We start from the raw sequence: 27,957 nt of genomic DNA on the forward strand, positions 1-27,957 counted from the left end.
CTGTATCGTTAATATATTAAAACAAGAACTATCTTTAAAAAAAGATATCCGACGTATTTAAATTTGAGTATATGTTTAAAACTATCATTTCGATAACCTTCAGAAGCACAAAAATACCATTTAAATTACGTTTTCTCTGTTTGTGTTCAGTATTCTCGGTCCTCGTATCTTTCCGTTTACATTCATCAAAACTCCGCGGAAATCTCACATGCGTAGGCACGTTCTAAAAGTCATGTACGTTCGTACAACAAGGTTTACATTAAAAATTATATAATTGTCCCGAATAAACAGCTGTCACGGATGCAAAGAGCTATTAGAGAAACAATTATTTTAATAAAAGTATAAATCTTTGTAAGATCTAGTTCAAATATTTATAGTTTTCCAATTGCTTTCCATCACGATATAATTAACGAGACGTTTTTTCAAACACAACCAAATCACCCAGCATGACAGCATTTTGTCCAATCACAGAAAGGATTTTCGGACATGCGTATTCTGTTGCCATAGTTAAGCGTCCTTAAGTTCAAAGGGCACAACTCGAAAATATACCGACTACGTCGGAAAAAAGATGGTCAAGTTTTTCGTATTTATTATTGATATCGCATACACCTTACTCTTTCTTTTATGCATCTACGGAATGTATTACTGGACACAAAGTAAATTGTAAAGTTAATGGAAAAGTTTACATAATACAAAATCTGACAGAACTGTTGAGCTAAAAATAATGCCATATCGTTGTTTGCGATTAAATCATTAACTATTATATAGAATCTGATAGCATGGCTTGGTAAATTGAGAACCAAAAATACAATTGATACAATTGTCAACATGACTGTCAATCTCATTTGTGCAACAGATAACACATTGTATGTTGGAGAATAATATTTGACGACCCGTGGTTTTGCGTGTTTGAAGTTAAATTTGCGTATTATCACAATTACATATATATTTAAAACAAAAATGGCTATAAAAGGAATGATGAACGTGATGGCAGTATCTATATAAGTAACCATTGCTAAGAACCTGAAATACTCCTTTTTAACTCGACAGCCAATCACAGGTACAACCTCGATGGTCAAGAAACAATGGCTATAAATCAAGATCGAAAATACTGTAATGGCAATGCCAGTGCACTTTGCCATTTTGTTTGAGCATACCCGTGGTCGTCGTAACGGAAAACAAATTATAATGAATCTGTCCAGCATGATCAGAACAACACACCAAACAGAGAGGAAACTTGTGACGTACGTTATGTATATTGTAACTAAACATAATCCACCCGTGTCAATTCTTGCTTTCTTTAATGTTCCCATCCATGTAAATATTAATGCAAGGAGAAAGAAAGTATCTGACACACTCAGTAATGCCAGGAAAATGCTAGATGGATGGCGACTAAAGCTGGTAAACACAAACACTTTAAACGATAAAACATTACAGATCATTCCAATTACAACTATCATAGGTATAACGTAAATATAAAGCCCATGTACAAAATCATAAAATGCAGGTTTCTCATCGTCACTGAAATACTCCGATTTGTTACCATCCGCACTATTGTTGTTCATTTTAAACTGCATTACATGTACTTTGTAGACCTTGCATCTGCATCACATGCATTCAGCATACCTTGCTTCATTAACAGTTATCTGAAATTGTACATAAATCATTTTTTTGAATAATAAGACAATCTTAATAAAATATTACCTATTGTAATACGATACATGATTTAAAATCACAAACAGGCAAACATAAAAACGACACTTCGTATCGTACTTAACATATATGATATTGTTCTGTTTAAACAACTAATACAATATTCTGTTTCGGATAAAGGATCATCCTTATGAATTACAGTCGATGACAATTAAATTCATACAGCAAACTAATTTAAAAGAATTGAATTTGAAAACAGATTCCATGAGAAAATTGCAATTTTACAAATAGATAAAGGGTCGGTTGAGCCTAAATCGCTCGCCTAATTACATAATAATATATTTAAAGCATTCGCAATTTTTTTGACTCCTGATGATATGAATACCATTGATATGTTCAATTTTAGTAAACTCACCTGCACGAAGTCATGAATATGACAGTTGTAATCCATTTTGAGCTTTTTGCTTTTGCTATTCGATTAGGGAAAGTAAAATCACAAAAATACTCAACTCCCGAGAAAAATTCAAACCGGAAACTCCATAATCAAATGGCAAATTCAAATGAATATGTGTTATGATTGCAAATGAGACAGCTTTCGACAATGGACAAAAATGATACAGAAATTAACAATAATGGTAACCGTTTGGTTATTATTGTTTTGATGTAAGCACTACGGGTGCCACATGTGGAGCAGGATCTGCTTACCATTCCGGAGCACCTAATATCACCCCTATCTTGTTGTGGGGTTCGTGTTGCTTATTCTTTAATTGTATATGTTGTGTCAAGTGTACTATTGTTTGTCTGTTTGTCTTTTTCATTTTTAGCCGTAGTGTTGTCAGTTTATTTTCGATTTATGAGTTTGACTGTCTGGTATGACATATTAAAACCCTTATATATTATATATCTTTGATACGTTGGTTTTCCAAAGCATGTATCCTTACAACTTACAATGTATGTGTTATTTTGTTTTGTCATCGTTTTAATTTTAGGGATAGATACTTGATATAAGATCTAGAATTATATGACTAGTTATTGCTGGCTGCGATATAAACACACTCGATAATATCGAATATATGCATTTTTTAACGAAGTTAATTTATGTTCATATCCAATAGAACAGAGTTTTTTTTATCAAACTATTCTTGTAGATTACTAAGCATTCCAATCTGATTTTAAACATACTTGAAAATAACCGACAGCATTTAGCACGAAGAAAACAAAATTGCCATCATTTTAATATCTTCATAACTGCAAATGTTATAATTTATTCAGTTTATAATCGCAGTTATTTGTTGTAAACAATAAATCACCAATGATAACACATTAATATTTTTCATCTATGTAGCAATCGACAGCCCCAGTTAAAAAACTAATTTTAAACACCTGTAGTTAACGGAAGTCCCTTATCTATACTAGAACTTGCACTAACTAGAAACGGATTGTTGATCAGATAAACCTGATTGAAGGCAAAAAACTTGTGTTGATAAAGAAAAATCAAACAAGAAATGTTTCAAGTTTTTTTTAAGTGCAAGTAGCTACCATTCTTCTAGTAAAGAATAATTTTGCTTCTTAAATGTTTCGTTGTCTTCGTTATGTCTCTATTATTTTCAAATGCCCATCACAATATTCTTTGTTTTTAATTTTACAATGATATCTGTTAAAAAAATGTGAATGTAGCTTGACAACACATTATGTCAAATTCGTCTAATTCTTTGTATTACCAGTTCTGAAATTGCGTGGTAACTCGATGAAATTCTTTTAAAAAGCAAGATTGAAGATCTATAGATATTCAAACCGAACATCCTTAATTGACAGTTTCCATTATGCTTAACTTTGATAACATATAAGATCAATGGAATCTTCATAGATAAACAACCCGTATTATTCGATTAATCCTTTGTTACTTAACATGTTATTTTACATTACGTTTTTTTGCGTAATTTTCTTTTTAACATACACTCATAAGGGGAGTTGTAAATCGAAATAAAACTTTAAACAATTTAATGCGCAGAAAGGACAAATACTATTCAACAACAAACAAAAACAAAATCTGAAAAAAGGTTTTGCGTTGGTGATAAAAGAAGCATATCTTTTAAGTAATAAATATTTATTGTTGAAGAATATAAATCAAATAATATTCAAAATGTGATTTATAAAGGTTGCATTTAAAAAAGAATTAAAACATTCCGTAGAAAGTTTGACAAATAGGTTTAGAATGTTTAGAAATAGAATGTTATCTAAATCTGAAGTATAAGTCAGAAAAATCATGGTTCAATTAATAACTTGCATTTTGAGGAATATAATATACAATGTAGCTGGCTGTATTTTTAAAATTTAATATGCGATCTACTATTGCATCGTTTCTTGTAATTATCTTTAAGGAATTGCTGAAATTTGTCGTGAGAACATTTATTGCAGTCTAATGAAAGTTTTCAAACCTGGGTTTTGCCTCTTGTTGTAAAACAAGTATTTCTTATTCATAACAGTAGCTGTTGCTAGTTTCTTTAGACTAACTTTTTGAAATATTATATATGCGCAAAAACATGTATTAAGCGTTTTGCTTTCTACTATAAAATTGAGAATGGAAATGGGGAAGGTGTCAAAGAGACAACAACCCGACCAAATAAAAAACAACAGCAGAGGGTCACCAACAGGTCTTCAATGTAGCGAGAAATTCCAGCACCCGGAGGCGTCCTTCAGCTGGCCCCTAAACAAATATATACTAGTCCAGTGATAATGAACGCCATACTAATTTCCAAATTGTACACAAGAAACTAAAATTAAAATAATACAAGACTAACAAAGGCCAGAGGCTCCTGACTTGGGACAGGCGCAAAAATGCGGCGGGGTTAAACATGTTTGTGAGATCTCAACCCTCCCCCTATACCTCTAACCAATGTAGTAAAGTAAACGCATAACAATACGCATTAAAATTCAGTTCAAGAGAAATCCGAGTCTGATGTCAGAAGATGTAACCAAAGAAAATAAACAAAATGACAATAATACATAAATAACAACAGACTACTAGCAGTTAACTGACATGCCAGCTCCAGACTTCAATTAAACTGACTGAAAGATTATGATTTCATCATATGAACATCAGGCACAATCCTTCCCGTTAGGGGTTGAGTATCATACCATCATAACATATATGAGAAGAACATAACCCGTGTCATGCCAACAACTGTTTTTAAAAAAAATAATGTGTTTAGTTCCGATGCAAAGACCTTATCAGTGACTCAATATTAACGCCAAAATATGCAATCTTTAATGACTTGACAACAATATCGTAATTATATCCCTTCTTAATAAGTCTATTCAAAGGTTTTGTAAGTTTATGAGGTGAATACTGACACCTTTGTGCTTTATAAAGAATATTACCATAAAAAATTGGATGTGAAATACCTGAACGTATTAGAAGAGTCTGCATGTTGAGCTATATTTACGAATGATGTCTTTATACCGATGATAAAACTTAGTAAATGTTTTGACTAGTTTGTGATATCGAAAACCCTGGTGTAATAATTTTTCAGTAATACATAAATTTCTCTCCTTAAAATCTAAAACATTGTTACATACACGAGCGAATCGTACAAGTTGAGATATATAAACACCGTAAAATGGTGACAAGGGAACGTCACCATCTAAAAACGGATAATTGACGATAGGAAATGAAAAATCATCCCTTTTATCATAAATTTTAGTATTCAGCTTTCCATTAGTGATATAGATATCAAGATCGAGAAAAGGGCAGTGGTCATTGTTAGTATTAGCTTTATTTAAAGTAAGTTCAACAGGATAAATTTCATTAATATACATACTATATATAATAGTTTTTATGTACTTAAAGTAATGTTATTAGCATGAATACACTACCAGTTATTCGAAGATGTTGAAAAAACCAAAGCAAGTTATTTCTTCTCCATTTCCGAAATTGAGTTCCAACTGTTTGTAAAAGAAAGGGACACATAAGAATGTTCTGAATCAGACAGTGATTTAGGTGACTTTGCAAGGGACCATGATAAGGTACATTCTAATGCAACAACTTTTGTAACGTTTGTTTTGATTGGATAGCGTCACTTATTTACATGGCATCAATTGATGCCAATGACATAGGCGCAAGCGAAGACGGCATATGACAGATTTAAAATACATGTTTTAACGTTTGTTTAATGTCATTTTCATTAGAATGGAGATAATAATATTGTATTTTAAGCTCCGACGGCATCAATTGGGGATTTGATGGTCGCAAATACCCGTTCACTGTCTCCGCTAAAGCGTCGCCAGTCAACTTAATTTGCAACCATCAAATCCCCAATTGATGCCGGCGGAGCTTAAAATACAATACAGCTATATCCTAAATGGCAAAAGGATAAAGAAGAACATAAAAAACTGGACGAAAATGTTAAAGGGAAAATAAATTATAAAAGTTTCACCCAAGAATTAAGAATAAAATTTTTTTAAAAATCTACAGAAAATATAGTGAAGTAAAAGCGAGCTAAACGAGGTACAGCAGACAAGGATCAGCTTCAAATGGACGGTGAAACATATCATGATTTAGAGATAGTAGTTATCCATTTCCAGTTAAAAAAGGAAAGCGAACAGTAATTTCAAGGACTTGCACAAAGCGGTGTAAAATGTTTGTCGTTTTTATCAAACCGAAAAAGACCAATGTAATACATGTTGTGCCATTAAGTAGAACATTGATTTTGAAGAAGAATATAGAAAACGTGTGTCACATAAGTAACACGACGGGTGCCACAAGTGGAGCAGGATCTGCTTACCCCTCCGGAGAACCTGAGATCACCCCTAGTTTTTGGTGGGGTTCGTGTTGTTTATTCTTTAGTTTTCTATGTTGTGTCATGTGTACTATTGTTTGTCTGTTTGTCTTTTTCATTTTTAGCCATGGCGTTGTGGGTTTATTTTCGATTTATGAGTTTGACTGTCCCTTTGGTATCTTTCGTCCCTCTCTTGTATAGAGGAAAAGCTACTGATAAAAGTCACGGTACATATTAAATGACTTGCAAAGAGCGACTCCTGATTTACAGGCGGTACTTTTGCACCGTTTAATAAATGATAGTGATTAGAATGCTACAACTTTACAATCGACAATTTTTTTATTTTTAATGTTGGCTGCAAATATCAAAACATAAAGGTGGCTTTAATAAATTCCGTCTTTGACAAAGCCTTTGATAAAAAGAAAACAACTATCCTGATATAAATTATCCATATATACGTTAAAAAAAGGATAGCATCCGCAGTACAATAGAATATAAACTGAAAAACAGTCCAACCCTCTGTCCGCAGAAATATGTAAATCTTGTCGAAGATACAAGATTATACATCCGTATGACATAAACTATTTGTTCCAACAAGTGATCTTTGAAGAAAAATTTTGTAAACAAGGTATTAAATAAAACTGGAAATCAACATCAAGTTAAGAAAACCTAAATTTCTTTTTACCGCCTAATTGCATGATGTTAGTTTTATTATTTTTTAATTTGATGTAAATATCTTTTTTTTCTTTTTAGTAGATTTTTTCATATTCAACCTATTTATTATGATTTAAAGACATAATGTGCAATATAACTTACCTTACGAAATAAATTGCAAACACTGGATAGTATGACTAAACTTTTTCATATTATGTAAACATGAAAACTTGGGAACTAAGCTTACTCCATGCATGCATGGACGAAGGCAACTAACGTTAACTTTTGAATTTTTTGAAATACTAAGGCTTTTCTACCTCAGGCATAGATTACCCTAGCTGTATTTGGCAAAACTTTAAGAATTTTGGTTCTCAATGCTCTTCAACTTCGTACTTTATTTGGCCTTTTTAACCTTTTTGGATTCGAGCGCCACTGATGAGTCTTTTGTAGACGAAACGCGCGTCTAGCGTATATACTAAATTTAGTCCTGGTATCTATGATGAGTTAATTTAGTCCATGCTTGCATGGACTAACACAACATACTTAGTCCATGCATGCATTGACGAATGCAACTAACGTTAACTTAGTCCATGCTTGAATAAACTAACACAATGGACTTAGTCCATGCATGCATGGACGAAGGCAACTAACGTTAACTTCGTTCATGCTTGCATGGACTATTACAACATTCAATTATTCAAGCAGCATGCAAGCATAGACTAAGTTAATGTTAGTTGCCTTCGTCAATGCCTGTACGGAGTAAACTTAGTTCCCAAGTTTTCATGTTTACATAACATGAAAAGGTTTAGTCATACTATCAAGTGTTTGCAATTTATTTCTTAAGATAAGTTATATTGCACAATATGTCTTAAAATCATAATAAATAGGTTGAATATGAAAAAATCAACTAAGAAGAAAAAAATGATAGTAACATCAAATTAAGAAAATATTTCATGAATCATTAAATTAAGCAGTAAGAAGTAATGCAGGTTTTCTAAACTTGATGTTGATTTCCAGTTTTATTTAATACCTTGTTTGTACCAAAATATGTTTTAGTTACAAGGCGTTCCACGTGTCTGAATTACAGTGACATGATACAAAAATAAAGCTATCTGACTTTTTTTTATTGCAGTTTATATTAACGGAGAAGATCTTTAGCCTGATAAATTTATGTAAGATAGAATATGAGAGAATTTAAATATTAATATGTGACTTACTTATGTCTTTTGAACACCTGGAGGAGTGTATCTGACAATTTTTTGAAACTATTAAAATCGAAGGGTTTAAAATAAAAATCCAACTATACTCCCTCCTTTACTGTTATATTGCTTATCGAAGTTATATCTTTAAATCAATCTGTTTATTGGAGTTTAAAACGCTATTGATGAATAAATCATATAACGCTACAAACAGGAGCATATTAAACATTAATTTCACAAATTGACAATAGAATAGCGATTTCGATCAAAACCAACTTGATGAGTTTAAATAAAATATCAGCTATATATTTATCATATGGAACACATCCTTTTTTTTTCTATTTTAGATAAAAGGGATGTTAATTTCAAGTTAATTCACGTTAACTCTTAAAAAAAAAATAACATAAATATGACAATTTAATTTCTTTCCATCACTTCCCCTATGATTTTACAGTAACAAATTTACCATCAACAAGTGTTATATATAAATAAATTCCCTATGGATGAACACATATATTAAACGTTATTTAACGCTGTTATATGCCTTTTCCCTTTGGACCAGATGTCTTTGAAGCATCTTACGAAATCATTACCAAGTCTTCCTTTGGGTACCTGACTAGTAAACTACAGCTAAACATGTTAATAGTAGTTAATACTTACATTTAAGAAATCCTATCAAATCGCACTAATCAAAGTATAACTTTGCTCAATGAATTAAATGCAGAAATAAAATCCAACGATGATACGATTGGTATTATCTCAAAAATCTTGAATGCGCTAATGACAGAAAAGTAAGATAACCAAAACGACAGTCAATAATCACATTCACCTTCCATGAAAACAAGTCGACACGATATACATCGATTAGGGCCCAGATCAGTAGGAAGATCGGTATGACAATACATAATGGTTATAATCATTGATCACGTAAGTCAAGTTCTGGCATTGAAATTTAATTAAGGTGTTTTTGATTATAGCTGTGTGCACTGGCAAGAATTAATTCATAGGCTTAAACTCATGCTTTGTCGTCTTGAAATGCATTGCACACCAATGTCATAGATTAGTACCACAAAATGTCAATTAGTAAAATTTAAGTGCAGTTCGATGCATGTAGTTAAATAAATGAAGCTGGAATATAGCAAGTACAGCCTTTATCTGCATTACCAACAAGCACAGAATGGAAACAAATGGCAGATTCCTGAATTGGTACAGTTATTTGCAGTAACTATATATGCATATATTATGTATTATATTAGGGAATTCGGGGGGGGGAGAAGTAAAATCAAAGGGGTTCACGCCTATATTTTGATGAGTTTTTGTGTCAATTATTGACCTTTCGAAACGCCTGAAATATTTTTATCGCTTATGCAAGATAATAATGTGACATGGTCCCTCTTAAGGAAGGTAATTACAAAACATGGTATAATACAACATATATCCTTAATGTGTTAATTAGAATGTACGAAACAAGACTAGATTTCAGTAAAAAAATTCAACCAACTAAAACAATAAGAATATATATAATATGTCACAGACATATAAAGTTGTAGGTCTTTTCGCTCGGAATACTTCCTTGCTACATGTACACGTCCTGTGTTTTAGAATAAAAAAGCCACATTTAACCAAGGACTCTTACTTCAATGATGTTCATAATGACTTCTCAAAGGGACAATTTTAAACACAAATTGCAAAAATCATTACCACAAACCCTACTTTACAATAAAAATCCAAAACCAAAATTCCGAATTTGAAGATTATGCGTTATTATTTACATAAAGGATATATTTGTGGCCGGTCTTTATTTTAATAATGGTCTGATTTCTAAAAGCCTCGAATTAGCGACAAAAGAAGTGAATTAAAAATTTAGAGGTTTTGACCCTGATGAAACCGAAATGAGAAATTTTTATTATATTCGAACACATTCACTATGATTGTTTAAAGTAACTTCTATTGACAAAAATATTATACTCAAAAGTAAAACTTTCATCAGCATGTATGCTACGCATATCAATTATAACACAATATTTTTAGAGAGCGTTATCTGATAAAAAAAACCAAACCATTTAAGCTCTTACACAATAACAATTAATCATATCAATTAACAAACTAAAATATAGTTTAAATGATAAACTGAAGAGGTGTGAAAAAATAAAACTGCACGGAATAATATAAATGACTTGCCGGCAAAACTATATTGCTATAGGACAGAATACATACTTATAAAAAAATGTTCAAATATTGAGTGCAATCATGATATAGGCCATGCATTCTAAAGAGATCAGTATTCAATTCGTCCAACAAGTTTCAAGCTTCAATCATCAAGGGTATGTTCTTTTGATTAATTGATTTTTCTTAATGACTACAGAGGTGACTGCGAAAATTGTGATATACAATCTGTGAACTGTTGAAGGCATAATTCTAATGAGAAAATATGATGTGACGAATGCAACGTTTAATTAATTTCGTGTCAGAAGTAAATGGATATCATAATTAAGATAAGCACATTGCGTAAGGTATTGAGTTCAGGTTACATCTAAAAACAAAAACAAAAACAAAATTGTAATTAGCAATTCAACACATTGTTTAACGTACAATTCGAGACAAGTCACCACTCCAAAAGCAGTATTCTTATATTTAAATCTTAGTATAATCACAAAAATACTGAGCTCCGAGGAAAATTCAAAACGGAAAATCCCTAATCAAATGACAAAATCAAAAGATCAAACACATCAAACGAATGGATATACTTTTTGTAACAAAATATCTTTTGAAGTAAAAGCCGTTGCTCATCTCTAAATATCAGTTACAATATTCATCAACAAGGCAATTGGATATTTTATGCAGTTTATTAATGCAAGAAGGTCTAGATATAAGTAAATAAGACCAGATAAGACAGAATTCAAATACTAACATGTTGCATGAACATCATTATGATTTTCAAAGGTCTAAATAACATAAATATACTTACTCCTTTACTGTTATATTGACAAGTGTTGCTTTATTGTCACTTGAAATCAAAATATGTATGGTAAGAGTCGACACACTATTGGTAAATAAATACGATACATAAATCGCATAAGTAGAGCTATATTGATATGGACCGATCTTACAAGACTGAACTCTCCTGCATTTATTTTCTCGGCAATGAACAAGTATACGATATGAATACATAAGCCAATAAAGAGTTGCACTAGTAGAGTTGACCATTTATAATCAGTGAGAGTGGACATTTATGAGGTGTTAAAACAATAAACAAAAATGTGCGTATAAAAATAATATGGTTGCGTGAAAAAGTTTTGAGATACCGTGCGCCTTACGAAATATCATCTTGTAAAATTTGTGTATTTAAATATCTCATATATCCGCAAACCATACAATAAAAAAAAAGAAACATATCATGACTTGCAGAAAGAAAATTACTTTGTCACTATAACTCTTAAAAAATTTGCAAATCATCAAAATAGAAAGGTAGCTTACATTTATAAAACATAAAATGTAAATTTGCCAATCGTGCCTTGTCGGTTGGAAAGTTGGCAACGGTTTGCTTACAATTATAATATCTCTTAAAGGAATTGCTTTAAAAAATGATATGATATAATACTAAAACATTTAAGAATAATAAAAACAAGTATTAACAAATATTATATGTTGTACCTGTAATATAATTTATTCAAACTAAATGTTGCAGTAACTGTTGGTCCTTTTTCCAATAAACAAACAGAACAGCGTTTCTGAGTCTAGATATGTTGTAACATGTGAATGTTGTTAGAACGACTTCATTTCGTATAAGAATGCCAAGAAAACATAACAATGGCTATATTTTTTAGTCATTTTGTTTTTGTTCTGGGCCGAAAACTTTCGGATTATCATGTGTGTTGTAAGCATTTTCTAGGTCGCTAACATGTATGCTCTGTAATTATTTGAAGAAATGCATAGAAAGCTAGTTTGTTGATTAATTCATTCCACCATTCGTTCAAAAGCCAACAGTTATTTTATTGTGTGTTTTTCTATGTTGTGATGTTATACTATTGTTTCAGAAAAAGGGAGAAGGTTAAAACGTTTAATCCCGCTGCAAATGTTTGCACCTGTCCTAAGTCAGGAATCTGATGTACAGTAGTTGTCGTTTGTTTATGTAATTTATACGTGTTTCTCGTTTCTCGTTTTTTTGTATAGATTAGACCGTTGGTTTTCCCGTTTGAATGGTTTTACACTAGTATTTTGCGGCCCTTTATAGCTTGTTGTTCGGTGTGAGCCAAGGCTCCGTGTTGAAGGCCGTACATTGACTTATAATGGTTTACTTTTTTTAAAATTGTTATTTGGATGGAGAGTTGTCTCATTGGCACTCACACCACATCTTCCTATATCGAATAGTAAACAAAACACAGTTTTCACAACACAACTAAACACTGAGCGACACGAATACAACCAAAAACTGGGGTCGATTCTTGACTGAGTAAATGAATAAATGATTGAAAGAAATTCGATTTTTACGTCCTTTCTGATATTATTATAATGTGGCGTAATCGGGAACATAATTTTAAGAAGGTGTACAAACAACACTTTCTATTTTATAAATGAATGAATAACACTATAAATACATACACTTAGTATTCTTCGTAGATCTAAACATCACCTTAGTGCAGGTCATCATTTTCGAAAGAAATTACAAATTAAACCAAGAATCCAAAATTAAAGGATTCAATCATGACTTATTTCGTGACCGTGTTTTAACAATAAAGCACCTGAATGTCAAAGATCAGCAACAAGCCATCCTTCCACAGTTACAATCCTCAATGAATTTTGACGAGTTCAATAATATTTTAAACTATCATAAAAGGAACATATTTTTGGAGGATACATAGTGTAATAACGTTCATGATGATTTCTTAAAGGTAGTCAATAGTACTAGTACTTAAATTTCAGAATTTCTTGTAAGTATCAAAGTAAATGTTTTACAAAGAATTATATTCAAAAATAAGTTCTAAAGAGGTAGGATTGCTATTATCTCAATGATTGATTGATTGTTGGTTGCTTTACGTCGCATTAGCACAACGAGGCTATATCGCGGCGATAGCTAATTCGAATATTTTTACAATTTAAAGCATATTTTTAAAATAAGATAAAAGGTCCTTCAATATACTAAAATTCTAGACTAAAGCATTTACATATAAAAATCAACAGTAAGATAACGTGATAAAAATTAAAAACGATTTAAATATAATATTCGATATATTCAACGTTTGACTCAATCATGTATGTCCGTAGGTATTTGTTATATTACATATATAGTATGTAGCTCTATAACAATGTTACTTTGTTTGTTGAGAAATAAAGGTACATTTGTACATTGATATTGATGTTAAATCCTTCCGCGTTTTAAAAATCAACCCTTTTAATTACTAATTTGTCGCTATAATTTGAATAAAGCGTGCCCAAATATTTTTGATGACGAAACTATTTTTGTGTATTTTATTGTTCGTTGAAATTAAGATCATTGAAGAACTAAAATTAAATAACTAAAATGTAAGTCAACGTTGTATTTAGCATAGTTGACTACTTTTTAATGTCGTATGTATCTTCTGGGAAATTTAAAAAACAATTAGATTTAGACACAAACAGAATTTCAAACTAGATTTCAATTCATTGCAGACTTATTTATGCTTGCAAATGTACTATTAATACTGTATCCATCATTCATAATTGTCAGTTGAATATATTTGTTGATAGTTTAAATAGAAAAGGGATAACGGGTAAACGTTTGTTATGTTAATGTAAATATACACTTGAACGAACGTATATTTCGTCACAATTTGATGTTTTTATTTTAAACGTAAAGCTCGTACAGTTGGGATAAATGTATTTTCCCGCGTTTCGAAGTATAGCGGGAAAATCTTGTCTAAAAGGAACGTTTTTTTAAGAACGGTATGTTTTTGGCGGTTTTTTGTTATGTGTAGTTGTACACGTGGTTACGAGGACCAATCATTTGGATTGTGTCAATAAGTATTATTATGTTAATGAAGTGAAAGCGTATTTTTTCATTTTCTTGTGTTTGAAAATCATTCTAGCCACAGTTCAACACTAAACTTCAATATTTCATAATATTTTTTTTTATGAAGTTTGGCATCAATGTCATGAGGCGTGCCTTGCACTTGCTCCGAACACATGTTTCCATATCAATTTTCTTTAGTAAACTTAAAGGTTTGGTGGTTTCTCCTGGGGGGCGAGGTTACGTCAACGACGGATATATATATATACATACGTACATAGAAAGATATGGGCTATTATTGATCCAAAGTAGACTTTTACAAACGTTTATTCTTTCTTTGTACCTCATTTGGAATGTATTTGTATTTCATATATATCCTATAAGCTGTACTTGCTTTTGGAATAAAGTATTATTATTATGTATTTATAATATAAAATATACATTAAACTCTGTTAGTCTGCACGGCTAAATGCATTGCTTTGTGTTTGTTGTTATTGTAGTGCAGTTAAGACTTTCATATCCGTCTTAAGAAGTGTTTATATTATCTGTCGGAAGAACAAGTTCTAGCTACATCAGAACAGTTAATTAACGGATAACGATTTAAACTAGTTTTTAGTTTAAACATATTTGTTTATAGTGGATTGGGAAACACGTAATTTATATTAACCCCTTTCCATTTTGCGGGTGCAAGTGCTGCCTTGTAGCGGCATTAGCCTTATCTTTTTGAAATCTACAAGAGTGTCTTTTACGTGCAAGATATATGGCTCTCTCTAAACACGGGTCAGCCATTGATCGTCTCCTTCTGTCGGACTATCATCGTTTCTCAAGACCATACTCGCAAATGGTGTCGAGGGAGAGCCAAAAATTCAGTTCCTGAAATTTTCTGCCCGGAACGGGGATCGAACCTGTAACCTTTATGTTAGTAGTCCAATGCGCTAACCACTAAACCACGGCTCTCCAATTTGTATTGATGAAGAAGTCAGTCCAAGTCAGGGGAACATATTTTACTAGTATTACACACTTGATTAACACTCCTGCTTTAAAAGATACAAAAGTTCTGCATCGATCACGAATTTGACAATTGTTTACAATCAACGGAGTCAAAGTCAAGATCAGAGAAAACTGACCTTGGTGTATGACTCCCCGGATCGTGATGCAGCTGCATGACAAGTTCGTTTAACCAATGATTTATTGTATAAAAGATTTGAATTGGATAAGGTTTTATTATAGGGTCACAATAAACGTATGACCTTATTAATTATATTTGATACATCTTAATCCCATGCTGCGATTGCATACATGTTTGGTTATCTTTAGTCGTGTGGTATAACGCATCGGGCACAAATTGGACAATGTTTTACTATCATAGGAATGTAGTCCGATGTCGGAGTGACCGACACTTTTAATGTTTCACATATCCTAGATCGTGCATACCAAGTTAGGTTAAACCAATGTTAACCAAAGATTTACAATATAAAAGATATGAGCTGGTCACGAATTTAATAACGTTTTACTACCTTGAGGTCACATTCAAGGTCAGAGTAACATTCAAGAAGATTTTTTACCCTTAATATTTCATTTGGAACAGTTATATGTGTTGTAGTACATAAAAAATAACCATACATTGTCTTGATGTATTAATTTGATTTTGAACTTTTATCAAAGGTACCAGGATTATAATTTAGTACGCCAGACGCGTGTTTCGTCTACATAAGACTCATCAGTGACGCTCATATCAAAATATTTATAAAGCCAAACAAGTAAAAAGTTGATGAGCATTGAGGATCCAAAATTTCAAAAAGTTGTGCCAAATACGGCTAAGGTAATCTATGCCTGGGATAAGAAAATCCTTAGTTTTTCGAAAAATTCAAAACAAGATAAAAAATCTCAGCACAGTCTCGCTTTCTACCTGTTTCTATGCTTTGTACAATGAATAAAATTCATATTGTCGGTACAGTATATGGTTATTATATATACCAATAAAGCTTAGAAACAGGACATGTAAGCACGCAAAGGGTACATACTAATAGTATTTCGATGCAGACAAATATATTCATATAAACAATTCCCTTCGTCATTTTAAAAAAGGGCGAAAGATACCAGATGGACATTTTAACTCGTAGATTGAAAATAATATGACAACGCCATGGCTAAAACATTTGTTTACGATCGCGATGTTATGACTAGATAAATCGCTCAGTTGCAGGGTACAGGTTTTGATGTTGTAAATCAAAAAGAGCTTGATATTCTGCAAATCTTTTAAAAAATTTCATTTGCAATTACCTGATTAGTAGTTTTATTCAATCAAGAAATATAGGATGGCCAAGAACTATATCGCAAAGTTGCTAATTTACATTAATGCAGAGTAAAATTGCATGTTAAATAATTGATAATATAGCTGTTCATACGATATGAAATCAATTTAGTTAGACCGTTGTCGTAAGCATGTTTATGTGTTTTGTCAAATTAAAAAACGGTATTATGGATTAAAAAAAAATTTCTACAATTATGCAAGTGAAATTTTCTTCTATAAAACTATTGATATTCTACTGATCCGGATTTAAAGAGAAATCTCAGTACTGTGTACTAGGTCAAATGTATTAATAGAATTTGGTGTTAATGGTAGATTCTTATATATTCTTTTAAACTCATTTACACCATTATATGACGGAATATCATTTAGAAAATGAAATATTGTATTTGATAATTGTCTACTTTCAAAAACGCCATGTTGACCACAATATATTGTATTTACTTTTTCTACTGTTGAGATGCCTTATTAGCGTATATCCGATATATTCTTGCATTCATATACAGGGAACACGAAATCAATATAGTGAATCCCTCATTTAACAATAAACAAACCAATATATAAAGCTAGTCGATCTAAATAACTTGACGAGGAAGGCTATTTGTTGGTTAAATCTCGTTCTTTTCAATATACATAAGGCCCGATTGTTACCAAAAGTTACCAAGTTGGCATGTTTCCAACTTATAAATGTGTTGCCTTCAAATTGGGATATTCTATCAATATAATAAATCATTAATTAATACTGATTTCGAGGTATTCGTCATACCTCAAAGGTTACGTCTGCCTCATGATACTTTTTGAAAGACATTAATCAGACCAACAAGTCTACATTAAGACCAACAAGTCTATAGTAAGACCAACAAATCTATATTAAGATTCTTTATCAGTGTAAATTTCCTTACAAGAACTCTCCGACTGTTCCAATTTAATACACAACCAATAGTCATTTCATAAAAAATGATATTCGTAGATTTCTGTCATGTTCAAATCAAATTTAAATAAAAATTCAGTAAAATATTAATAATTATACGTTTTATATGTCACCTGTCCTCACATTGCAAATATATTTGTTGGCTATATATGATACATGTAAGTGCTCTCTCTTACAGTTTTAAATTTGTATTAATTTTGCTAAATATTAAGATGAGAAAAATTATTTGCAAAAAGCTATACTTGAGGATAATTATAAATTCAGGGTTTCAGAAGAGACATACTTATTATATGTTATCATAGTTCCTGGTAATTTTTGTAGCTGATATAAAAATGCATCATGAATATTTCAACATCTACGGACTTCTTTCTTTTTCAAGGGTAACATCTGCCTTACATTAATATTTGGATGACGACATACATCAAACCAACCTGAAAAATTTATTTTAAATTAGATGGATGTTTTGTTGTTGAGGAAAAGTATACTTTAAAAAGATTTCATCTGTTTGAATGAACCGAAGGGTCATGTAATCCCTTTCTACTTTTTTGACATGATAATTATTATACAACATTGCTGAATGACAAGATTTACGTATCTTTAAATACTCATTTTTCAATCATCTCCTTTGAACACTACCGTTTTCCAAAAGGACACCCAATTACATAACGTATGTCAAATGAATTATATATTACTAAAGTCGAACCAGGTTGCAAATAGACAAACAAGCTGTTGATCGCTGAATGAAGCAGACGTCTAGATATATACGCATCAGATCAACCTAAATCTTTATAAGTACAATATTTATATAAATGTGTTGTCTGAAAACGATTTCAATTTAATTGACAAGGTTAAATAGTTGTGTTCTTTTGATTTTGATTATTAGAAAGTAGTAAATAAATATATATCAAATAATATTCACAAAGTAGTATCTGTCAGATATTTAATTTTGTCTTTTATAATAAGATTAAGTCATGTATACAATAATAATACAAATAATGAGACGATAAAGGATGGACATTACAACAATCGGTAATGTTCGTCACCGTATAGGTAGCTATAAAAGGGCGCAGGACATTTGAGCGAAAAAAATAAAACTACTAGGGAACATTTGAGCGCCGACATTAGAGCCCATTTTAGCGCCGGATTAATCCGTTCACCTGATTTTTCGATAGCCCGTTTTAGCGAAAATTTACCTGGTTGAATAATGCTGACCTGACTATACCATTAACAATAATTTATACTGGTTTAAAGTTAAAGTTGTTTATATTTTCATCATGGAAATACAAGTTGTTGAAACGAACAGAGGAAAGAAAAAGTTTAATCTGTGATGGATACCGATATAGGATAGACACAGTATTGAAAGACCCAGAAATAGCATATACAAAGAGGGTGAAGCAGATGAAAGAAAATGGCTGAAAGGTTTATTTGGCATAGCGTTTCAAGATGATCAAGATGTATCTTATTGTTTTGTTGAGGAGTTTATGTCCGTTGCACCAGCAGATAAGAGATGTGTCGAATTTGCTGATTATCTGACCGAATATTATGTTTCTGTAGATTCAATTTTCCCACCTAAGCTTTGGACAGAAGTTCCGTGCAACTAAAAGCGTATAAATAATGGTCCAGATGTCGTTCCATGTCCATTATAATTATAGTTGTCACCCAGCAATTTATGTTTTCCTCGATACTATTATAAAATTACAACAACATAACATATATAAAGATACGAAGTATAGAGGAATGTCCACCACAAATGAGACAAGATAATGAAAAGAAAAAACCAGTTCCTTATGCAATTCTATGAACAGTATTGTACAGGGGGTATATCTAGAGTCTATTACGTACGTTCTTTTTGTTATAAATTCCAGGCTAGAACAGACTTTTAACCTTTGATTTAACCTTTTAGTCTTTTAGTGCTGTATTTTAATGGACATGTTTTATAATGTTTTATATTGTGCTGTCTTGAGTCTATAATTTTTTTTAAAATTTATTATATATTATTTATTTAGTAAAAAGGGTTAAAATATTTCGTTGAATAGGCATGACAATTTAAATTTTCGCTAAAATGGGTTCTACTTTGGCGCTAAAACGTCCTATTTTATTTCGCTAAAATTTCCTATCAATGCGCTCAAAGGTCCTCCGCTGCCTGGTTTGACAAAATGAGGAACAAATCAAATTAAAGAAAAATATAAACCGCCAAATTTATACTACAACAATGGGTGATAAGTGAAGGCATCTTCCTAATTAAAATATCAGTGCGTTTCGATTATGAAATTCGGGAAACTAACTTCCGAAAGACCGAACATATTTTTAATTTTAGAATTGAATACGATTTATTTCCCTTGCTGGGAGAGAATCTGTAAAAAATTGGTTAACTGCAGAGAAGTGCAATCGCTAGAAGTATATAGAAATATATCTGTTAATCTAATTTACAAACATTTTCAGTTTTAGGTTCGAGTCTATTTACATGAAAGCCGAGAGGCAAAACATGCAAAAGACCATTAATAATTTCATATTTATATGAACCAAACAAATATCTACTATCTTCACAACAGACTGTTAACCCATAATAGAGAAGCATTTCTACCTCACGACAACGGATATAATGTGTTTTTAATTATAATTTCACAGAAACATATTTTTTCTGTAAAGATCTGTACGATACCGGTTTTAAATCATGATTAGTTCGAACCAAATTGAATTTTAATTTCAAATTCCTAAATAATCTGATTGGCAACGGTATAACTACAACATTTCTCCACAAATGTCAAACCCAAAGGACCAAAATATTTTAGGTGAGATTCATCAACTGCAGGAAACACAACTTTAATTGATAAGTATATTCAGTCGTTGTTTGGCAAGAATGTGGTGAAAAAGAAACGAATACGTTTTGTGTTTTCCGCATGGTTCGGTATTTTTGTCAAATTGCTTTTCTGAATGGGCAAAAGTTTTACGGTCGTTTATCCAGTTCAGAATTACATGCAGTATACACCTATGACAAACTTGTGTATGATGCAAATTGATCAATGTATGTTGTTAGGTGACCCGATCGCAAGGGGCATCAAATAACCATACTTGACTATAAAACAAAATACAGGCTTTCAATAAAAGACAAGTTTTGTTTATAATGTATGAAGCTTTAAAAATCGACCTGAGTTAAAAAAAGATGTGTTTTAAAAAACTAAACATACCAAAGATCTTAAAACATATTTCTTGTTGAATGCAAAACAGATGAAACTGATTTTTCGTCACTATACTGGATATCCGAAATTCATTATTGTGCCAACTATCACTGTTATATTGCCAAGTGCCCAACGAAAGCTTGTCTGAACTATTTTAATACTTGCTACTTTAAAAACAGCTATCAACTTTTCACTTCGAAGATTTTTAATAGTAAAACAAAAATTAAAATATAGCATTGATGATTCCCTTGATTTTTTTCTTATCATGTATTATCTATAGTAATGTAAATGCACGGAATATGTTGTAACATAAATCTTTTAAACACAAACATTTTTCACGCCTGTTCTATGATGTAAAACTTCCCTTCCGGGAAGTTGAATATGTATGTGATGTTTGGTATAGGGTGGCGGCTCCACAGTGAAGAAGAAAATGGTCAAGGTAATATAAATAAATCAGTGGAGCTGCTTTTTAAGAACGCTTGAGGCTGAATTCTATATTGCACGGATGGTTTCGATCAATTATAAACAATCTTCATCAACCAATAGTTGAAGTCATGTGTGCTCTCTTTTTAAAGCGCTATTCGTCTGTAATAAAGGTCACATCATATACTAAGGCTTTTGAATACAAGCTGAAGTTTCTTGGGAAAAACCGCTTATATTTTTTTATAACGATTATGAAATCAGGTTATAGTATACGTGACAAATTCTTAGCTTTCTAGTAACACATTCTTGTTAAACAATGGTGTCTCAAAATGAGATATGGTATCTCATGAGATAAGTTAGCCTGAAAGTCTGTGTAAAACTAAAAAAAGCAAAAAAAATCTGCGTAGGTATAGAATGTCTTAACCGTATGATAAGCAACTTCTGATCGTTTGGTGTTTAATGCGACAACTTCGTAATTGATTGTATTTTACTTTTCTTTGCACAGGTTTTTGATTTGAGTCCCATGGAGAATCTTAAGTAGACAAAACGTGCGTCTAGCGTACCGAATTATAAGCCTATTATCTTCGATAAATGTTATGGAAGAAGGACAAAGAGGAAAATTCATAACGAAAAAGTCAAATGGCAAAATCAAAAAGACCAAACACATCAAACGAATAGATAAGAACTGTCATACTCCAGACTTTTTACAGAAATTATCTGATGTAAGAAAATGGTGGAAGTGAAAACTTTTGAAAAAAGGTTCTCATATTAAAAAAATTAATTTAAGATATGAGTAACGAAGACTTATATATTAAGCAAGCAAAGACCATTACACATCTTTTTATAATTAAATATAACTACAATTTACTCTCAGGCACTTATGTAAAATATTTGAGCTGGTTTAGTCAAATTTAAGCTTGAGAATAAAGAATCTTTCAAATATGCCACAAAACACAACTTTTCCGATAGTCTGTGTCTAAAACGGAAGTGGCCGCATTCGTGTTCAGTCTCAACCTTTATACATATTATTTTTCGAAAACAACTTATTTTAGATTATTAAGACTGAACACAAGTGCGGCCTCTTCCATTTTAGACCCCCAAAAATTGAAAATAGCACAAGTGTTAAAATTGTAAAGATTTCCTTAATTTTGCATGAATCAACTGTGGTAGTACCTGATGCATGTGCATTGTATCATAAAAAGAGCCCATATTAGTGTAACAACATGAATTCCAATAAATAGCCAAAAGTTTACAGTTTTTACAGTTTTTACAATTTTTAAAAATGCTATTTTGTGGGGCCAAAAAGGGGTAAAGTCGGGTATACTCCTTTGTAACTTAGGTCAGGCAGCACGAATACCTTTTGGTCTAAAACGTAGTTGCTGTGTCCCCCAATATAAGTTTTATTGTTACGAGTTTCATATACATATAGCTGGATTTTTTTTTTTAATTTTGATATGCCACTTGTAATGTTCTAATTGGTGTCTTTGCTGTTTGTACGAACAGCTTGTCTATTTGATTACGTGTCACTATTACAACTATTATGAGAGATAATACAAGGTTTGATTAACAGACTGTGTACTTTCTTGAGTCGTCATCCATGATGTCATTCATGATGAAATTCAATAACTTATCACGATATGTTCTTTATCCGTTATTAAAGTTTGAAATATGAACGTAAAGATTGTATAGGATTATGTTTTATAAAGTCATTTAGTCTTTATTTTTTTTTTTAACTTTGAAATATTATATTGATTCTGGAAATAAAGCTATAAGAACCTATGCATGCATTCCAAAAGTCTCTTGAAACTCGATAATAATTATTCTCTTTTGGGAACATCTTTATTTTTTGGGATATTTTTCAGTTTAATAAAAGATCAAATGCTTATAGTATGTGTGGAAAATGATTAAATTTGACATTTTATGCTCGCTATCGTGTTTTATGACCAGGAATAAACATATCATTTCAACCAAAATTACGAAATGCCAATAAGGGACAAACATCAATGGTATGCACTACTTGAGATGTCTCAATATTATAAAGTTGATGACAGAGACAGTATTTTTTATGTGTGTGGTTTTTTTTAAGTCATTGTAGATACAGTTCGACTCCGGGTGTGCGATTTTCTGTGTTGAAGACATGTTGTGGTCTGGGGCTGTTTTCTGCTCTTTGACAGATTCCCCATTTCCATTATAAATCTACATGTATTTGTAAATGATTTATGCCAACGTTTTTAAAATTGTTACATATACTTGAATATTGTCTCGATTAGATTTTATTTTGTTTAAGCTGGCAACTGCAATATATGTTCTGCGAGTGATAATAGTCATCCAACAGTCATCTAATAATACTTTGAAACAGGAAGCATTTGGTGTTCATCTATTGAATTAACGTTCATTGATATTTTATACATTACAGCAAAAACACGAATATCGAATTGAATAAGAAATGTGCACTATATAAAAAGGGGCGAACATTTTAGCGGGAGGTTTGGCTAGCCATTAAACCAGTTTCAACCCATCATGTTTTTTCTTAAAATGTCCTGTACCAAGTCATTAATATAGCGGTTTATATAAAAGTTCCGTTTCTATGTTAGTTGACGGTTGTTTTTGTTGTTCGGTTTTTTTTTTTTAATTTTTATGTTGTGGCTGTTGTACTATTGTTTGTTTGTTTGTTTGTTTGTTTTGTCTGTCTTTTTCTTGGTTAGCCATGGAGTTTCAGTTTATTTACGATCTACAAGTTTGAATTTTCCTCTGGTATCTCACATCCCTCTTTTCAGCCCAGTAGTCAGCACTTCGGTGTTGACATGAATATCAATGATGTGGTCATTTTTATAAATTTCCTGTTTACAAAACTTTGAATTTTTCGAAAAACTAAGGATTTTCTTATCCCAGGCATATATTACCTTAGCCGTATTTGGCACAACCTTTTGGAATTTTGGATCCTCAATGCTCTTCAACTTTGTATTTGTTTGGTTTATAACTATTTTGATATGAGCGTCACTGATGAGTCTTATGTAGACGAAACGCGCGTCTGGCGTACTAAATTATAATCCTGGTACCTTTGATAACTATTTCATATTACCAAGATTGTAGTTGATTTGTTTGCCTCGGTTTTAGTTTGTAGCCAGGATTTGTTTTCTTTCAATCGATTTATGACTCTTGACCAGCGGTATTCTACTTTAACCTTTTTGAATACCTGTCAAACAACGTTGCTTTATGTCACTTGTTCCTTTACTGATGTTAAGTAAAGGCGGAGTTAACTTCGTCATAATAAATAGTGAACACATTTCAATGTTGTATATCGCATATCTTTTTTGTCTCTCGCGATTATGGATAATTCAAAACGGAAATTCCCTAATCAAATTGCAAAATCGAAAGCTCTAACACATCAACATATGAATAACAACTGTTATATCACAGGAATTTTCTAATACAGAAAATGGTGGATTGAAAAAGAGGGACGAAAGATAGCAGAGGGAAAGTCAAACTCATATATCAAAAATAAACTGACAACGCCATGGCTAAAAATGAAAAAGACAAACAGACAAACAATAGCACACATGACACTACATAGAAAACAAAAGAATAAGCAACTTGAACCTGGTTTCATAGCTAGCTGAACCGCTCACATCTGTAACGGTCGCAACGAATTCCATTACATTTAAAACGACGTGTGAACAAAACAAACAGACATAATAGGTAAAACTGTCAAATTGTTATCAAAGGTACCAGGATTATAATTTAATACGCCAGACGCGCGCTTTTCGTCAACATAAGACTCATAAGTGACGTTCAGATAAAAAAAGTTATAAGGTTAAACAATTACAAAGTTGAAGAGCAATGAGGACCAAACATTCCAAACAAATATGCCAAATACGGCTAAGGTAATATATTCCTATGATAAGAAAATCCTTAGTAAAATAATATATCAAAGTTTTGTAACAAGAAATTTTTAAAAATTACCATATAATTGATATTCATGGCAACACCGAAGTGCTGACTACTGGGCTGGTAATACTTTCAGGAACAAAACGTCCACTAGCAGTGGCATCGACCCAGTGGTGTAAAATAGTTATCATCAAATGGTACAAGGATTATAATTTAATAAGACAGAAGCGTGTTTTGTCTACATAAGACTCATCAGCGACGCTCAGATCAAAATAGTAATAAAGCCACACAAATAAATAGGGGGACATCAGTCAACATTGTGTTATATTCTTAATCACTATAAATACTTAAAAATTATGTAACAAAGATGTACAAAAACCTGATTGAATTAGTGGAAGTGTCTTTTGAATAATTGACTTTAGTAATAAACCCAAGTTAACGTTTGAAAACACATTTGTATCTAACTTGTTCTTACAATTTCTCGTATGTACATGAACAACAAAGGTAGAATCTTTTTGTAAAATATTGTTGGCCCTGAAAATGGCCGTTTTTTAAATGATATCATTGGCACTAGATGCATGTCCAAAGCTTTACTTTCTCGTCTATCAATAGGCTTCCTGCAACGTGAACGTTGACAGTTGGTTTATTACGTCTGTGGCGTAATTTTAATTTTCAATTCAAGTAACTCAAAAGGTTACTCGACGGTGAATAATGGGTTATTCAAAATTGGTTATTCACTGCTGGTTAAATTTTAGCGGTTATTCGTCCTTGCTTGCAATTAAAAGAATTGTTTGTAATATATCAAGGCAACAGTATTATACTGCTGTTCAACATTAATAAATCGATAGAGACAAAACAAATCCGGGTTACAAACTAAAACTGAGGGAAACGTATCAAATATAAGAGAACTACGACACTACACCGAAATGTAACACACACAGAAACAAACTATAATGTAACAATGGCCATTTTGCTGACTTGGTACAGGGCATTTTAGGAAAAAATGGTGGGTTGAACCTGGTTTTGTGGCATGCCAAACCTCCCGCTTTAATGGCAGTGTTAATTATAACATTAAAATGACAACATTACACGACAGGGTTACAATAAATAAACAGATAAATGGGAGAAAATATAAGACAGAGAAACGAATAATAGCCGTCAAAAGGTAACAGGTTACAAATATTTTTAGACGCCAGATGCTACGTCCACACAAAACTATGCTGAGATGTAAATTATATATACAGTCCGCCAAAAGTTAAGCACCACTAATTTTTATTACATCGATTTTTTTTCAAATTTAAAAAATCCATTATTCTTCGAAAAAAAGAAAACAATCATATGGCAATTTTGCTAATGTATACCATAAACAAACCACAAATAGAATATTGGTCACTTATGAAGGTTTTATGCATGTAGGTTTTTTGTTCATAGAAATAGTGTAAATTACACAATTTAGAAATGGAATTTAAGTTTCATTGTGATTTTATTTTTTTACAACAATTAATCACCCAATATCATTAAAATTTTCAACACATAATCTTTGGTATAATAGGCAAATTTAACGTCAATGTTTGAGTCTATAGCATGTGTAACAACCTCTCTTCCGGAACAGTTTCATATCACGACGTATCATCCTCGGTACAAGCCTTCAAAACTTTAGTTGAGGAAATCTGTTGCATTAAAGAACAAATGCCACTTTTAAATCGACAAAATATTGTGAAGGTGGATCTCTGCGATCGAAATTTCCGCTAATGGCATCTCTGACATGTTTTACAGAGTTTATGTATGGAGACATGGAAGGCCAAAACATAGTGTAAATGGCTTGTTGCTCTTTGGACTCGGTTAAAATCCTTGCCCTGTGTGGTCTAGCGTTGTCGTCCATGTACCAGGGTTTTGGCAATGTTGACGCAAGTGGGGGATTACTAAAATGAGGGACTGCCATGTTTTAAGGCACCAAAATCCCTGTATTTCTGTCCGTTTATGTTACCCAGCAGATTATGCAAACCCAGCGTATCACGATATAAGCAGCAACCCCGTACTGGAACACCACCAGCACTGAATGCAGTCCTTGTGCAAACATTGTTATGGTCATAGGCCGTTTTGTTTCCCGCGAAATTCGTATTATGTCGTTTACTGGCAGTAAAAGAAACTGAATCGCATCTGATCAATGAGTGTTTGGTCATCTTTTTATGTTCAAGCATAGATAGTCATAATGCCATTGAAACCTGACAGTAGAGTGCCTGCCTGTAAGTATAGGTCTCTATACACCACGACATACTCTTTGGTTGCCTCTATGAAGTCGACGGACCAATGTAGGAACACTAATGCGACCACCTGGAGAAACAGGGTATTTGTAAACGCTCATATGACATTTGATAAGAAGTTGCTTGACTGCTTTATCGGGGTTCAATTTTTTTGGTCGTAATGCATTTTCGTAGTGTATGTGAAAGGTAATTCATAACACCAAACATTAATATTAATTTCGCAATAGTTTTTAAAATATTGCCAGTTATAATTCGGTGGTGCTTAACTTTTGGCGGACTGTATATATGTAAGATATATGCATATGGATAATATTATTGCAGAATTAGGCATAGAAAACAATGGTTGCAAAAATAACATATCTTATGATGGAATTATTTAATCCTTGCATTTCAACGATATAAAGAACAGTAAAATATATATCAAATATTAAAATTGTACCTACCTGTCTAAGAATCGTTGATAATTAAATATTAGGTTGTCAGATGCCGGAACAATTTATATCAAAAGTGTATAATATGCTTGATAATCAACACTGCATTTCGAAGTATTTCAGGATTGGTTTCTTTAACACATGTTTATTGAGTAAGAACGTAAGCTTTGGTTATACTTCAATGAGGATGTAATCAAGTTAAAGAAATGTACTCCCCTTTTCAAGTTTGAATGATTATTGTTGCATGCTTTAAGTATGTA

The 27,957-nt window shown here is 31.9% G+C and overlaps 1 protein-coding gene across 1 annotated transcript; it reads right to left on the bottom strand.

The window, feature by feature from the left end:
• Positions 1–465: 465 nt before the first annotated feature.
• LOC139492932 (thyrotropin-releasing hormone receptor-like) lies at positions 466–27,821 on the bottom strand. Its single transcript, XM_071281081.1, has 2 exons — positions 27,710–27,821; positions 466–1,646 (listed from the first exon to the last, which is right to left on the bottom strand). Exon 2 carries the CDS (start codon positions 1,575–1,577, stop codon positions 591–593), a length of 987 nt encoding a protein of 328 aa, XP_071137182.1. The 5' UTR covers positions 1,578–1,646; positions 27,710–27,821; the 3' UTR covers positions 466–590.
• Positions 27,822–27,957: the final 136 nt, after the last annotated feature.

This window comes from Mytilus edulis, chromosome 1, assembly GCF_963676685.1.
Source record: "Mytilus edulis chromosome 1, xbMytEdul2.2, whole genome shotgun sequence".
NCBI classification, from domain to species: Eukaryota; Metazoa; Mollusca; class Bivalvia; order Mytilida; family Mytilidae; genus Mytilus; species Mytilus edulis.

Excerpts from the sequence above, each read along its gene's own strand:
- LOC139492932 (XM_071281081.1), bottom strand. The coding sequence starts at position 1,577 with ATGCAGTTTAAAATGAACAACAATAGTGCGGATGGTAACAAATCGGAG.